Genomic DNA, 17,608 nt, shown 5'->3' on the forward strand with positions numbered 1-17,608 from the left:
CTCCCGCGTCCCCCTCCCTCCCGTCGTCCAGCACCCTCAAGCGTCGCCGTCCCTATCATCGCCCGGCACTGGCAACTCGTCAGCCTGCCTCTGCCCATCGTCGCCCAGCCTTTTTTCCCCACATTCCATTTCGAACAAGAGGGAGGAGTTCGTGGGGACCACTCGTCGCCCAGAACCCACGATGCCCTCCCTTCATCAGCGCCACTGCGCGACGCACCTCGAGTCATTGGCATCCCTCTCGTTGCCCAGCACCAGCAGCTCATCGATCTCCCTCTGCCCATCGCCGCCCAGCACCCGCGACTCCTACCTCTGCTTCGCCGCTCATCTGCACAGCAACAAGAGGTAACTCCACATTATTAAGTTATTTGTACTGAAAGAGGTAAAGTTTGGAGCAGATTTTATCTTTCGGAGATGGGTATTGGGCTTAGGGCATGGAGATATAGAACTCCATTTATGGGTATTGATGAAAATATTAGTGAGTTGCAGAAAATGCTTTCTTGAAGTTAATGGTTGCTAGTGATGATCTTTGTTGGCACATTATTTGTAAGTTGTTGATGACTTGAGTGTTTGGGTAACAATTGGTTGAGTACTTGATATTGGCGGTGCAACTAGAAATCCTAAACAACTATGTCGTATGAGTGCTTTGTACCAATTCAATACCGTAGTTTATGGTATATTTTCTTTATATAGGAGAGATATAAATACATCTTTGAATTCATTTGATTTTAACAAACCGAATAGTGTTCTCCTTCTCTTTTAATTTGGTGGGTTGGGGAAAACTTATGGCATGATTGTTGTGCCTGTTCTCTCCTTTTGTGAAAACTGAGGTGATGCTACGTGTCATTTTACAAATTTAAAGGCACTGTAAATAGCTTTAAAATTGTGTCAAACAATGGAATTGAATTGGAGACCTTCGTTTCATGGTGGTTGCAAGTTCATTTGGACTTGTGATTAGTTTTTAGTTGGTACTTTCATGCTCCATTTGTGTGCTTGCTGAAATATAATGACCGGTATTGTTGGGTGGTTTACAGAGTACTTACACTACTTTGGATTGGTTGATCTTAGTCTCTTCTCATGGCTTAAAAATACAAAGGGGGGAAAAGAAAGGGAATTTATTGTACAGATATAGATATAGACACATAGTGACTACAGCAATATGAGCAAGATTTAAAACATGATCAGCATCTACTTCCCAGCTAGTAAATCATGTAATTGCATTCCTTCCTAGATGAACCCAAGTGGATAAGTATTTTGTTGGCTTGAGTGTCTGGGTAACAATTAATTGAGTTCTTTTAAGATGAAATGTCAAAATCTACTTCGATCAAGACAAAAGAAGGTGAAGGTCCTATTTTAGGATGTAGATTTGTCATCCATACATATTCACAAATTGGTTAAATTGATAGAATTTTTAAGCTCGGGTTTTAGAAGCTAATTAAGTGAAACTCCAGCAATAATAATATTACAATTTCCCCTTCAAATTAACTCCACAAATAAAATCATAGTTAAATATACGAATTTTATTTAAATGTTTACCAAACTTCATGACTTCAAACCTATTTTTTAGCTTGTTCTATGACCCACCAACCAAAATGGCCATGAAAGGTTGAGTAATCTCTACAGACTCGATATGTACTTTGCATTTAAAATAGTTGGATGAGTTGGATTGTCTTTATTTTTTTCTTTTATCTTTGTAGTTGGGTAAATTCTACCTCACCTGAAAAAATGCTTCTGTTCAATTTCATTTTTTCCATTAATTCTTTGTATGCACCACTGGCATTTAGAATTTAATTAGTCTCTTGGTGAAGATCAACTACGATGATTCATGTCCATTTATGAGTTTGTAAATGCACATATAGGTTGTACATAATGCTTGTAACTGTCCATTTAGAATTTTTTTTAGTTGTGTGATTAATGCTTGTAAATGCACATATAGGTTGTACATAAAAATGGCAATGCATGCACTGTGTCTTGCATATTTGTACACATTTATGAGTTTGGATTATTGGTTTATGAGTTTGGATTATTGGTGAATAATCCAAGCTATATATACCTATGAGTTGCATGGTAATGTATAGTAGTTGGGCTGGCTATATATATTATGAAAACAACTTATGGGCAAATATGTCTTCTACTTGCATGGAGTGAAAGTATCAATACTTTCTTTGATGACAATTCAAAGATCAGGACTTTGAAGACATGAACATGCTTTTAGATGGAAGCTGGAAAATGAAAACCATTTCGAGAGATTATTTTTTCTTTATTTCACACCAAAATTAATTCATTGCATAAGCTAGCTACTTTTTACAAAATGGCTCATATCTCTTTTTTTACAAGCATATTCTAACCATACTAAAGAGGAGTTCAGAGGGTCATAGGCAAGATCATTTTTTTTTATAAGTATGCTGAAATGATAGATACTTACCTCCCTTAAACAACTTTTCTGTAGACATCATTGATTGAATGGGAGCAAAAGGTCAATGAAATTCAAAGTTTGATCTGTAGTGATTTAAGTATTAATGATCTCATGTTGCAATTGATATAAACTAGCCACAAATCACGATTGGATCATAATCCTTTCCTGTTGTAAAGTAGGGTCTCCTCTAAACCCAAGTTGCTTAACTGTCTCAAACATTCTGTCCCTTCTTTTCTAAAATACCTCTATTGATGAAAATGCTCGAGATAGGAAAGATCATTCATTTAAAATATTCTTCCTAATGAACTTGTTGGTAATTGGGAGACCTTTTTTTTATATATATAAGTAGGTAACTGGGAGACTTGCCCAAAATAATTGCTAGAATTCTGGTTTAGGATGAATTAGTCAGGAAGAAAAATGAATGGAAAAAGTTGATGCAGAAGAAAGTATAATTTTTCAAAAAAAAAAAAAAACTAAACAAGAAAAACCTTCTTTCCCTCACCTGAACTTGGCTGGTGTGATCTCCGTCCTCACATGCAATTCCATATGAACAATGAAAACAGGTTAAAAAACCTTGAGCTGCAAGGTTTTTCTTCAAATTTTGTACTTTCAATATATCATTTTTTTCATGTGTGAAATGATTTTGTAACTGTATTCTAATAGTATTTCTTTTGATGGTTTTTGTTCCTCTATTGAAAGATTGTGGTTATCTTGTAGCTTGGATTGGATAATCTATAGTAATTGATTTGAATTTGATTGGATAATCTGCATTTGGCTGGTTGATATTGCTTTTTTGCAAGAAAAGTAAAATCTCAACAATGCCTTTTGATTTTGGGGATTAAGTATTACTTGGATCTGTTGTAGTTGTCAAACATTTGATTTTATTTTTTTTATCTGCAGCTAGCAAGCCTCGTAACTTTGTAACTCAAGTGTAGCAGTCCACAATAACAGATGGGAGTGGAAGGGCAGGGGCCATGCTGGAAGGGCATGACAATGAGTAGACTATAGCCATTGGATGTTGTAACTCAAGAGTAGCAGTCAACAATAGCTGTGTGGACTCAAGTGTAGCAGTCATTAAATTTATTGTAACTCAAGTGTAACTCACTTCAATTTATTGTAACTCAAGTGGAACTCTTTTAAATTTATCGCACACTTGTAATTGCACACTTCTTAAATTTATTGGTCCTGCATTATTTTGTCTAGTTTACTAAATTTTAGTAGATTCTCAATATTTAAAGACTTGTGGATGCACTGCAATTTGAGCCTTTGGATTATTATTATTAAGAGCTTGGCAGGTGGAGATTAATGGGAGTGAAAGTTGCAAAATTGGGGAGCATATCCAACAATAACAGACCTGCGCTTATAGGGGCTGGTTTGTGCTCATGGTTTTTCTGGATGAGGGATTTGTAGCCATTTGTACATAAGTCCACACCCCTAATCCTCTTTTTACAGGATATTTGTAAAATGTTAAGAGCATACTTTAGATTAAAGACTTCAAGACTTCAGCAGTTGGTCGTCCCATGAGTGGACAATTCTTGCATGAGTTATCTTGTCAAAAAATTCAGAGTAGCACTAAGTCGAATATAGAGCTTGATGGGAGACTCTCACTTCGCATACAGAGAAGTAACATAATAGAAAGTAGGATATTGTGGCCAAAAACTTTTTTATACAAACAAAAACCAATGTTGAAAATATCATCATACTAACACCATACATCTACCCTTCATACATTAACAGTAACATTAACAGCCATTTTACATTCACATTAACACCATCCATCTACAGTTCATACAGTTGTGGACTAGCTATTTACATATGCCCTATATTGTTGATCCAAACCAGAAACTATTGCAACAAATAAAATTCAGTATAGACACAATAATACAAGTGTACATATATTTTCTACGATTTGCTTTCGAAGTTCGCTATCAAGCTTGTGAAGATCATTCTCTCTCTCACTTTATCTTTTCTTTATTTGAGGTTCATACTCGCGCAACAAGACATCATCCTCCCTATTCCGAACTCTATATTCCCTTGTGAAAATTTTCTCGTCTATCAATTTGAAGTATGTCTACCCATACGAAGAATTCACATATTGCTTCTCCCTGCATACAATTCAAGAATTTGAAACTAGTCTGTACCAATAATAAACCAAGTCTATACCAATTATGAAAGCAAGCAAAATGACCAATTATATAAGTTTTAGTCCAAGAACATAATTAAAAAAAAAAAAAAACTAGTCTTATAAATTAGTTGCTTTTTTTCATTCTTTTTATAAACTTATCAGAATTATATAAACCAATTAATTATGACGAACACAATCGAATATATTGCTTTCTCTACCCATAGGAAAGGTACAAACTGTATGATAAAAAACCACATGTTGATAAATTGGAATAATGAAGAAACCAACTCAGTAAGATTTAATTCTCTGAAGTACTTGATCATTAAACACATATACATGCAAACACAGTTGGATACAACAATCTCAACAACTACAATCGCAAAAGAAGAAAAAATGTGAATGAAGCTGTAAAGCATTTCATCATGGAATCAATGTGAATAATTGGTGCTGCCCACCGCTGCTCACCAGCGAGCAGCACCATTATACACATATAGCCACATTCCATTGGAATAAAGTTCATATTCTAAAAAACAGATTATACAAATTTTCTAAGAGTTTTGTATGCCTTGGAATATATAGAGGCCGAAGGGAAAGAAACAATACATTATCTACTCCATGTATAACTTATCAGAATTCTAACCAATTAAGACTTTTTCATCTTTTTCTTTTCTTTAAGATAAAATAATTCCTAATCAGTTTCATATAAATTTTAATATCAGTCTCGCACAAACTGAAAATTTTGGACACACATAATATGTCCTTTTAGCTTAGTAATTCCATCAAACAGTTGATGGGCACAAAAAACATACTCAAACATTCATGCAAAAATTAACACAAAACAACCTCCAGACAAAAAATTACACTCAAGACTAGTTAACAATCATGCCTGACCAACCAAGATCAGTGTAAATATATACCAGAAATACTAGCTTACATTGTCACTGTCTTGGATGGAACCATAAAGTTGGATTTCGTCGGAAGCTTACCATGATGTGGCTGCAGATAAGAAATCAGGTGTGGTTTCTCTTCGACATTATCCTGGATTCTGGTGCAGATTTTTGTGTATGAATGCAAGAGAGAAAGGATCACGGGACGTCCAGAGAGAAGATGAAGTGGGGAAGCTCTACCTTTTATCCTTTTGAGGTATAAGTAAACGCCACGTAGAAGATCATTAAAAAGCCTTGAAGAAGCTTTTATCGATCTATCTTCTGGTCCGCTCTATGCACTTTTATCGAGCTATCTTTGTATAAAACTACTAATATGGTTAGCTTTTTACTTGTTAGATGGGTTAGCGCTATGCACTTTTTGTGATTTCTCGGAGTCATTGGCTGCGGGTTAGAAAATTTCAAAGGGGAGGGAAGAAAGACACGACGCGCGGGGGATCCATTTTTATCACGAGAACAACGATATAGGATGAAATCGGGACGGCAAAGAAGGGAGGGATTGAGGGCTTTGGGGAGAGGGAGAATGGAGTTTTCGAATTCGAGAAGGGAGGGATTGCGGGCTTCGGGGAGAGGGGGGGCCTGAGGTCAGAACCGGTTCATTGTTAGTGAACCCAGTCTGACACGTCAGGTGTAGGGTGTGTGTTACACAGATCGGCTGATCTAAAGTATTTTTCGTTATATAATGGGGTTGTTGTGTAGTAGCATAGCTAGGGCTCTAATCGAGTGGAGCTCAGGCAGTCTTTGGTTTGCCGAGATTGGTTTGACTCAAAATATTCGATCTTGAGATTTTTATTTATTTATTGTTTAAATTTGACTTGGTAACCTAAATTCTCAACTTGAGTTCAAGCTTGAGCTCAGCTCGAATATTGTTTATTTTTTTATTTTTTGAATAAGATTTAATAATTAATAAATTAAATAAAAAAATTTAATATTGAATTTGTACAACTAACAAGTAGAACTTCTATTAAATTATAAGATTTTAAAAATTTATAAATAATTAATATCTAACCAGTTGATATTTATTCATAATAATAATATATTATATGCCTACAGAAATTATTAATGCATATACAAAATATGATAGTATATATCTATTTCATATATAGTTCCCATATATTACTATATGAAATTATTAAATTGTAACACCCTGCCTAAAAAGCTCCTTAGGCCTTGACCTTAGTAGCATTAATCCTAGTTAACTAGGTGTTAAGCTATTCTAGAATAAGAATAATTTTGGATATTTGAGTTGACAAGAGGACCTTCTAATTTTGGGTTATTAATTACATTAGGGTTGATAGTAAGGTTAGCCTCAATCTCGGCACTTAGTACAAAATTTACATAAGATTAACGAGATTATCTAAAATAGAAGATTTAGTAATATGTGGCTTGAATTGCGAAACTCGGAAGGATTTGATCGCCAATAGATTGATTGCGGAGCTCGAATTGGTGGTCAGCAACAAATTGATCTTGGTCAGGATGAATTATTCTACTGAGTAGATGTTGTGTGCGCTGAATATGACTGGCTTGGAGGTCAAAATGAATGAGCGTGGAGGTCACAAAGATCACACAGCCCTCTCATCGCCTACTAAGTAGAAAGATTCCTCTCGCCTTTTCTAGTTGTTGCCCACGATATCATTTAGGTTGGATTTTTAAGTTGGTCGGTTAGACTAGTCGCCTGATCTAACCAACCAGAACCTTGTTGCCAAATCTTCTCGCCCAGAAGGTAACATATATTGGCGCCAAGTCTTTGCGCCATCTAATCTTCACACCTAGGTCTTCCTGCCCAAGTCTTCGCCCTTTGGTCATGAATCTCTTCACCTACCGAGAGGTAAACCTTCTCGCCTTTGGGCAAGAGAAATCTCTTTGCTGCCCTCGGGACAAGGCTCCTCGTCAAAATTTTAGATATCGCTGCCTCTTATTGGTCTGGATAAAAATCATACAAAAATAACACTTATCACCCCACAATCTGGCCACCACTGTAGGACCATTGTAGCCACAGTAGGGAAGAAATCATGGTGGTTTCAGGGCACTATTCTCCTTGCTCAAAAGGACGCAAACTGTAGAAGACAGTCTGGAAATTTCAACAGGACACCTCCATCTCATCACCTTATTTCGGGCTACACCTTCATGATCACTTGGCAACCAACTTTCCACCTTCTACCACCAAAAAAGTTTTCAAGAAGTGACATTACTCCTACACAAATCAGCCATGATGATGGTTCAAAGGGATTAGTCAAGACATTGATCAAAATCTGCCAAAGGAGAAACCAGTTGAACCCGTCAGCCCCCTTGGGTCGTTTTAATGATTCTTCTCCCCTCTCCTCTGCCCCATGACTTGGCCAGCCCCCATAGGAGTAATGAAGCAATCATAGGAGTGAAATCATGGAGGTTTATGGCATTTTTTTGACTTGCAAAAGATGACACAAAGTGATGGAAGCAAATTTGGAAAATTCAGATTCACACACCATCTTCTATCAAACCCCTTGGACCAAGCCAACGTCCCTTATCCTTTGGCTGCCTATAAAAGACCCCCTTACCCCTTCATTTCTTTCACACTTAAGCTCCAAGCTTCCTCTTGAGCCTAGAAGAACACTTATCCCCCTTAGAGATCAAAAAAGTGAAACCGAATGAGTTCTTGGTGAGTTCTTAAGTGTTTTTGTGTAAGATTATCTTGAGTGCTTGGAATGCCACAAAATTTGTAAATTTTCTAGCTTTTTATCTTAGTTAGCATGTCAAGCTTTTTTTACATGTGTTGGTACGAAATTTGGGTGAGTTTTGGGAAGGTTATCATGCTTAAATCAAAATCGGGTCAATTAAAAGATGATTTGATTAATTAAATGTTTTTAAGTGGGAATTTAGTTATAGCATGTCTTAAGTATGATTTGATATGATTCATTAATGTATTAACATGATTATAGAAAGTTTAAATTGTGGTTAGAAGCATGCCATGGTAGGTTTTGAATCTATCTTCTTTTGATCATCAAGTATGAATCGGCTTGAATGAAGTAGAGATTAATGATATCTTAGCCATGATTAAGTGTTGGGATGAACTCTATTATCCAAGAATTAGCTTTCATTATGTCATTAAAGATGTTAGTGATCATTTTTTATTAAAGAAAATCGCATATGTATGCATTCATAAGGATCAATAGTTGAAAATACACTTAGGCATCAACTGGAGTGCATGCCACCGGTTAGGACCATTTGGGCAAGTTCCACTTTGATTTTGGAAATTAAAGGGCATAAATGGTTTTAGAATGCTAAAAATATGAAGTCCATGAATTTTTTTTTAAATTTGGAGTTCACTTGTAATTAATAAAAATTTAGGGTCTTAACGACAATTTTTTAGAGTCTAGGAGTATTTTTATATATACTCATTTTTTAAACCTTTGATTTTGAACCTGTCCCATAGAAGTATTAATCCTAATTTAGTATGCACTTGATTTACACAGCTATGACATTATTTTCAATTACTCTGGTAGTTTGTAAGTTACCTCTAAACTTACAACTTAATAGATTATTTATGAATTATTAATAAATACTGCATTCATGTTTCAATTATCAGTTTGAGTATAAAATATCATGTTATATGATACATTGAGTGTATATTTACATGACAAGTGATATTTCTAATATTTTAGCATAATGCACCTATAAATTTCATTTTTACATAAAAAGTTTGTTATATATGCACATGTCATGGAACACATTTTTAACTTCGCATGAAAATCATTTTTATCACGACCCCAAATGTAGGATGATAAATTATCCTAGTGGAACTCTTCTTTCCACTCTGGAGTGAGTAGGAACGGAGTGGTAACCTCTGGGTTGATAAAGAACAGTCAACGAGTTTCGAATGAGTTCTTTTTCAAGAACGCCGAAGCAAAGTTATATGTTCTGACACCTAATGCTTATGGGTGTATATGTCATGATGTTATGATGATGTTATGTTATATTACCAATACATTGAGAACGATGTCTGCAGACAATGACGTAGTGCCAACATGGGTTGTGCTACGGTCACCGACAGGTGCTCATGGTGCATATGGGGAACCATGTTGCTACTAAACGTATGTTAATGATGGCTTTAATAAATGATGAAATATTATGATTTTTTGAAAGTAATGAAGTATGAAATGTTCTCTTTTGAAATGTCATATTTTTGAATGAGAAAGTAAAAATGTTCTCTGAAAGCTAAAGTGCATAAAGGTTTTTCTAAAAATGTTGATGAATATGGATGGGAGACACATGTATATTTTTTCTACATTTCATGCAATTCGAATTTATAATTTTTCATTCATAATTTATCTTTGTGCAAGTTGGTTGTTTAACTTACTAAGATTTTGAGTAAATCACACCCCTTATGAGACCACTATCATTCCCCTCAAAATGATAGAAGTTATGACAGGACCAGTAGAGGATGAACATGATGGATCGCTAGATGCAAATAATTGAAGAGGAGCCGGACCTTGAATGAAGACTAAAAATAATTTTCATCCTCATAAGCATTGACTCTTCATATTTCAGAGCGTATGAAATAGTTGATCTAAACATAGAACTTGGATTAAATATTTTGTATTAAGGAAATAATATCCTTAAGTGTGAACTTATCATGGTTATTAATGCTATTTATATGTTTTTAGTCCATTCTGGTATAAGTTATAACTAATCACCCTTATTTTGTTGCGATTATTACATAATGTTAGTTGCACACATAGGATGTATTGCATATTAACTATCATGTACATGAGTATGTAACCTTGTGTTACATGTACCGACGCTCTAAGTCTTTATTTCATCCTAAGCGAAGGTTGGGGGCGTCACATAAATCTTATTGACTAATTATTTTACAAATTATAAAATATAGTTATGAACTATATTCAATATATAGATATAAGTAATAGGTTATATATTATATATTTAATTATAAAAGTGTTCTGGTTATATTGTTAACTAATATATATATATACATAAGCCTTAAGGCCTCGTTTGTTTTTACAGATGAGATGAGATGAGTTGAGATTAAAATTGAAAGTTGAATAAAATATTTTTATAAAATATTTTTTTAATATTACTTTTATTTTAAGATTTGAAAAAATTGAATTGTCTATTTTATTGTGAGGGAATTTTGGAAAGTTATAATAATTAGATTAGACGAGATAAGTTGATGAGAGTTGTGAAAACAAACAAGGCTTAACAAGTAGGCCTTAATGAGCATTAACCGAGTCAAATCGAATCGAGTCAAGTATGTGTCATTTACTAATCGAGCAAATTTCTAAAAATAAAGCTCACTTGTGAAAAATTAAGGACTAAAATACTAACTTCCAGTTACAGAAAAAAATACTAAATTCCAGAAAGAATAAATATAGATAGCAACTACTATTGGGAGTAACTATTTTGCACACATAATATGGTATCATATAGATTACACATCTCTTAAGTCTAAAAAAAAAAAATAAATAATTAGAAACAATCATATAATAAATGTAAAGTGTACACTACTGTAGCGATTTCTCAATAACATTAACTTTTCAAAATGGAAGCCTAATAATAGCGAAAATCGAAAATTCCAAACACTCGGTAAAGAGGTGCCCCAAACAGGAAGAGTCTTCACTACCTGCAACAACACCTTCAGGGCAGTAGAAGGGTTCAAAAGGGAGGGAAATTAAACCCCTAACCCTAAGAATAAACTCTCTCTCTCTCGGAGAAGTACTTATGTCACAGTTAAGCTCTCGTTCAATTTAGCCTCTTCGATTTCAATTCCGAAGAAGTTAATTGTTTTGGGTGTCCGAACAGTCTATGGCGAGGCTTCTTCGGAACGCTTCCTTCTTCAGACGCTATCTACATATTCCGGAGGTCACTCTCTTCACCCATTTGTCTACCATTTTTTAGAGCCTTTTTTCATTCGATGTTTATTCAGGGACTCTGTTTCTTACACTCTATTTGATCACCGAGCAAGTGTGCGCACTTTTAAGAAATGAAAGTTTGGAGAGATTAGAATCTAAGGTTTAGGACCATTGAAGATAATGGTCCTCATGCAAAGGAGCCTATTGCAACTGTTTGACCCAATGGAGTTCGGTAGCTTGTTTCTAAGAGGCAAAAGAAAAAATGTAACATGTTCAGTTTTAAACTTTTCCGGACATTTTTTCTGGGCAACAAAATGGGAATTTTCATATATGAGCATTCCATTTTTTTCCCCGTGTTTTTGGTCATTGAAAAAAATATATGCTTTTGTTGGGCTATGTGTTAAGGTTTTGATAGAACTGTTTCCTCTCTTTATTTGCCTCTTTTACAGTTTCCAGGTTTGGCGCATTTGAAACTTATTTAAGTTGATTTATTTATCGGATTTGCTTATCTGCAGGGCTTTAGAAGAGGCATATTGGGGACATCTTCTCAGTTTTGCGAATTTTCTACAAGAGGTGCTGAAATTATCTGGCTGTTGACAGAACCATAGTTTGGGAATTCTTAAATTGGTGATTTAGGTCATTGTTGAATTTTATTTCAGTACCTTTGGCATGTCATAAGAGATAAAAGAAAATTGGCATGCGTGGAGAGTTCTGGCTTTTATTTACTCTGCTCTATACTGATGAATGGTGTGCTATGATGTGGGATGCAATTGATTTTGGTGGTACGGTTACATATAATGTGAATCAAAAAATTCAATACGGATTGTTTTTTCAAAATCTGGGAGGAGTTAGTTCCCTAGAACTCAGCCATTTCCCATTTTGTTTCATGCATTAATTAGTGGATCGTTGACAATATCAATTTCTATCTCCCTGAAGGTCGAAGGAAGTCTAAGTCAGATGGAAGTGATTCCAGTGAAGATAATATGTCTAAGAAAGATTTGGCACTACAACAAGCCCTAGACCAGATTACATCCTCATTTGGAAAGGAGGCTATCATGTGGCTTGGTTCCTCTGTCCCTTTGAGGCAGGTACCAGTGGTATCCACAGGTTCTTTTGCTTTGGATATAGCACTGGGAACTGGTGGACTTCCAAAGGTATCTTCTCTGTTCCATGAAAGTTTATTGAGCTTCCAGTTTAATAAAAATCTTCTTTCATGAAATGTAAACAATTTGTTTTGGTAATTAAGAAATGGTTGCGTAATTTTGATGTTTATTTTCCCTTTGTTGTTTTCAGTCCCATTCCCTTGTAGCGATAGTATGCTATTTATTGTTCTTATACTATGATCGTTACAATTTTTAGCCCATTGAGATCATTATATACCACAAGAACTTCTCCCTCCTAGGAAATATGGAATCTCATTCACCGCCCTCTCATACTAAATACAGGGTATTAAATTGACTTGAGTCGTGCTACCTACAAACGATGAAAAGGTGACGAATGGGATCCTGCAGTGCTTAGGAGGGAGAAGTTCTTGCAGTTTACAATGATTCCTAGGGGATCTAGTTGTAATATTGACTAGTCTTTTAGAATATTTAGCTCAGATGTGACTTGAGCATTTGTTTGGTTGTTACATTAATCCTCTAATATTATTTCATTTTCCTTGCAGTTACCTTATGTAGAGATCTCTTTTCTTCTTCCAAATATTGTATTGCATGTTCCATTCTCTCTCTTTCTAAGACATACACACACATTCACAATGCGTGCATATGTTTGATATAAGAACATACAGAACAAACTTTTTATTTTATCTGTCTGATATGTTTTGCTTACTTACAATACACCTTTATTGGATATCTGCAGGGACGTGTTGTGGAGATATATGGTCCAGAGGCTTCCGGGAAAACTACTCTTGCTCTACATGTAATTGCTGAAGCACAAAAGCAAGGAGGTTTTTGTTATATGCTTCTATAGTCACTTTTTTAACTGCATCACTAATAATAAGTGGGAAAAATTGTGGCTTTTAGAGATTGTTTACTATATGCAATTACAGTAGTTTTAAGTAATTTCTTGTGTAATTTTGTCAGTGTGGGTGGTTGGGCTTCATGTCAAAACATGATAATTCTGTATGAGGGACATTTTTTCCCTAAATCTCCTTTCTTTGTAGATGGTTTCTCTGTGTATTCAAGTTTAATTATCACTTTGGTGGATAATAAGTGAAACAGCTATTTTGGTGGCACAAATTTATTCAATGTCCATTTCCATTTGATGCCATCTGTCCTGGCCTCTACCTTCTGCCCCCAATTATAGCTTTTTGCTAATTGTATAGTCAAATAACAAGTTTTTTTATATTTATTAGATTGTTATGTTATAGGAGGCTTAGCCTCTCCTATTGAATAGTCAATTAGATGCATATGGAGATACTCATTTTTTTCTTTTAATAAAAAAATGAAGATTTTTTTAGTAAGTCATGAATCTTGTGTCACATAAGACTGGTTTTTCAATTTTGACCATGTGTAGATATAATGACTGCTGAGCTTTTAATGATTGTTCCTATTTAAAAGAATTATTCTATAGCTTCTTTCAAGGAAAATGAAGTTTGTATCATGCCATTTCTATGTAGGTTACTGTGTGTTTGTTGATGCTGAGCATGCTCTTGACCCAGCACTGGCCCAGGCTATTGGAGTAAAAACTGACAAGTTACTTCTCTCACAACCAGATTGTGGTGAACAAGCTCTCAGTCTTGTGGACACCCTAATTCGAAGCGGTTCTGTTGATGTTGTTGTTGTTGACAGTGTAAGTAAGGTGCTCAGTTCAAGCTCACTTTGCTTGGCATGAGATCATTATTTTTTTTTTTATTGGCACTGGGTGTCCAAGAACAGCATCCCGACTAATTCCGGGGGGTGCACAGGCCCTCTGCAAGGAGTTTTCCTCAAGTGCAGCTCGGGTAATTCAAGAGGAAAATCCCCCAGTCCAATGGCCCCTAAAGATTGTTTGCACCCAAGGGGATTTGAACCTTAGACCTGAGGGGAGCATACCCTCATGTCCAAGGCCTTTACCACTTGAGCCAACCCCTAGGGGTTACTTTGCATGAGATCATTATTGGTAGCTGCGGGAATGTGCTTGTTACTATCTTACGCAATCTTTTTGTGATATCATTTTTCTTCTCATCTCTAATTGCTTTATCTGAAACACCTTATCGGCTCGTTAGGCTTTTCTTGCAAGATTTCTTTCTACTTGAATTGCATGGCAACATATATGTCATAAACACACATGATGGTTACTGATTTGAATTAGTTTTTTCATTTCTAAATCAGTGTGCACTATTTTATTTCTACCTATATAAAAAGGTATCCACTGTTTTATTCCTGCTATGACAATAATAGATGTATTTATGATAACAGGTTGCAGCACTTGTGCCTAAAGGTGAACTTGATGGTGAGATGGGTGATGCTCACATGGCAATGCAGGCTAGATTGATGAGCCAGGCACTTCGCAAGTTGAGTCACTCTTTGTCACTATCACAGACTATATTGATATTTGTAAACCAGGTATCATTTTTTATTATACTCTAGCATGACGGTCATTTTTTATTTTTTATAAACCGTGGGTAGCCCAAGTGGTAAGGGTGAACTTGTGTGCATGAGCCCCATCTCACAGGTTTGATTCCCCCCGGGATCAAACTGCGATTTAAGTGGCAAGTCATGGCGGTGGGTTGCTGTGCTAGTCTCCCCGGGGGTTTAGGTTCCATGGGCACTCCCTAAGGGCTTTGCTGTGGGTGGTTCCCCCGTCATAAAAAAAAAAAAAAAATTATCATACTCTAGCACCCAGTTGTATAATTTTGATGAAGTGAGTTTGAGATAAGAGGCATTGGGTTAGTTGTCCCTGGGCTCACGATGGTATGAGGTGTCACAAATGGGCTTAGCTGGGACAGCCTTGGACCTGGTCAGCTTGGGCGAATATTGAGTACTTTTTTTCTTGGACACCGGTGCGAATAAAAAACAAATATATATATATATATATATGTATATTTTACGTTTTGGGTTTCATTTAAAATATGATATGCGAGAAGAAACTAAAATGCTTTCGACAGGGGTGGAACTTGGGAGTTTAATATGGGGAGCAAACTATAAAATAAATTTTGAGTGGGGCAAAATTAGTTTCTATAGGTTCTTTTTTTTTTTTTTTTTTTTTTTTTTTTTTAATAAATAAACCTCAAAAAATTATTATTATTTTTTATAAATTTCTGGATTTTCTTTTTTGTTTTTGACCCAGTTCTGCCCCTGGGCATTCCCAACCTAAATTTGTTCTTCTCTATTATCTTCGACCATTTTATTCATTTAAGGGCAGGTTTTGGAATTTATATAAATCATATGAAAAAAATTCTTAGAAAAGGAAAACAATTTTGACTTATATGTTAATGGCTGGTGTGTTGTAAATCAAATTGAACTAAAGGATATAATAAGCTACTTTTGGTTTTTTCAATGATGGGCTATTGCCGTCTTGAGAAGTAAACTATAGTACGTGTGATGTGTCCTTGTGATGTGTCCTCATAAAAGAGGTTTGATTTTCCTGATATCTTATTGAAAGATCATTATGCATGTTTTATGATGAGACCTACCTAATGTGAATACATGCATCTCCAGGTGAGATCGAAGCTTTCTACTTTTGGAGGATTTGGGGGCCCACAGAAGTTACCTGTGGTGGTAATGCCTTGAAGTTCTATGCTTCAGTGCGCATTAATATTAGGAGAATAGGACTCGTCAAGAAGGGTGAAGAGGTATGATATTTAATCTATTCTCAATTATGAATTTGAAATTGTGTTATGACCTGTAATTTGGATTCTATTCGCATGTATAGTAGTATAATTTCACCAGTTTATCTCCCTTGAGACTTGCTTGGCTCAAGATGGACTAAACTAACTTGCCGATCTTATAGCTTCTGGTTTGAATCATGTATACTTGAGCTTGGTAACAGGTTCTTGGTCTCGTTTTGCGGCATAATAGCCACCACAAGATGTAGACTTAAGCAATCACAGTAATGTGTAGCAAAAGTCTCAAACTGAAGCAATCAAAAGGGTATTGATTGTGTGGTGTTGCTAATCGCTCTATGGATAGTTTGGTGAAATTGAATGCGGAGTCCCTAAAATATTCTTGGGATTTGGAATTCTGTTTTCTTCACTCTCACAGTTTCAGCCTTCAGGCACTCAACTGAGATGGCTTGAGATTGGCTAGCCGCTAGTACAAACATTTTATTATTTGCTGAGAATGAATGCTAAAAGATCTGATGCGGCTTTGTTTAACTCCTGTGCAGTACCATACATCGTGTCATAATGTTCTTACTAAAGGTTCTTGTTTTAAATATATCTTGATCTTTTCCTTTGCAAGTCTCATTCTCAAAACATGGGGAAAGCCAGAAGTAATTCGAATTAGTCCATGTTTGAAATGGGTTTATTTTGGTACAATTTTCTTCCAATTAAGGCATCCTCATCATGTTTTTTTTTTTTTTTTTTCTCAGACTGTAGGAAGCCAAGTTCTTGTGAAGATTGTGAAGAACAAGCTTGCCCCTCCATTTAAAACAGCCCAATTTGAGCTAGAGTTCGGCAGGGGTATATGTCAGGAAGCAGAGATTATAGACTTAGGAGTGAAACACAAAATTATCTCAAAGGCTGCCTCATATTACAATTTTAATGGCCAGAATTTCCATGGGAAGGACTTGTTTAAGAAGTTTCTGTCTGAGAATGAAAGTGTAAGGGAAGAACTTACTGCAATGCTCAAGGAGAAGTTACTTTATGCCAAAACAGAAGAGGAACAAAAAGCAGAGGCTACAAATGGAGATCTTACAGAAGAAATTGTTTCACCTGATTCTACTGATGAGGAAGCAGTCACTGCTCTTGAAGCCTAGGTGTAAATTTGACCTTGAACCACAGCTGGGGGGTTTTTCTCCTTACCCCCAGGTGGGCTTCGTCGATCCCTGTGGTCAGCCATTGCCTTGTCCCGTCAATGGGTGGTATGCTTATTTTTTTGTGGGACACTGCTTGGTTTTACTATTGGGAAGGCATAGGTTCGGAATCACATGCTACTCTTTCTTATAGTCATGTGCTAAGGTTTTCAAATTGTGTTGTAAATTAAATGTGTTTGTAATGCAATATAATTTGGGTCATGTATCCAATGAAAGTTTTTTTGGATCAGAAGCAGCAACTTGTAAGTAGTGCCATTGTCCAAGTAGGGTAGTGTCAATACATTCTTAGCAGTGGCTTGTATCAGATAGGCTGTTCGTGCTT

The 17,608-nt window shown here is 35.7% G+C and overlaps 1 protein-coding gene and 1 long non-coding RNA gene across 2 annotated transcripts; one reads left to right on the top strand and one right to left on the bottom strand.

The window, feature by feature from the left end:
• Positions 1 to 4,389: 4,389 nt before the first annotated feature.
• On the bottom strand, positions 4,390 to 6,108 carry LOC121251552. The gene is made up of 3 exons (XR_005938052.1): positions 5,906 to 6,108; positions 5,525 to 5,813; positions 4,390 to 4,518 (listed from the first exon to the last, which is right to left on the bottom strand). It is a non-coding gene; the product is annotated as an uncharacterized LOC121251552 (long non-coding RNA).
• A 4,917-nt stretch (positions 6,109 to 11,025) lies between these two features.
• On the top strand, positions 11,026 to 17,608 carry LOC121252541 (DNA repair protein recA homolog 3, mitochondrial-like). Its single transcript, XM_041152239.1, is given in 9 exon segments — positions 11,026 to 11,338; positions 11,844 to 11,901; positions 12,265 to 12,482; positions 13,189 to 13,276; positions 13,949 to 14,121; positions 14,730 to 14,876; positions 15,972 to 16,011; positions 16,014 to 16,105; positions 16,843 to 17,608. Coding segments are annotated over 9 exon segments (1,260 nt in total). The 5' UTR covers positions 11,026 to 11,281; the 3' UTR covers positions 17,230 to 17,608.

Source organism: Juglans microcarpa x Juglans regia, chromosome 2S (genome assembly GCF_004785595.1).
Source record: "Juglans microcarpa x Juglans regia isolate MS1-56 chromosome 2S, Jm3101_v1.0, whole genome shotgun sequence".
In the NCBI taxonomy this organism is placed as follows: domain Eukaryota; kingdom Viridiplantae; phylum Streptophyta; class Magnoliopsida; order Fagales; family Juglandaceae; genus Juglans; species Juglans microcarpa x Juglans regia.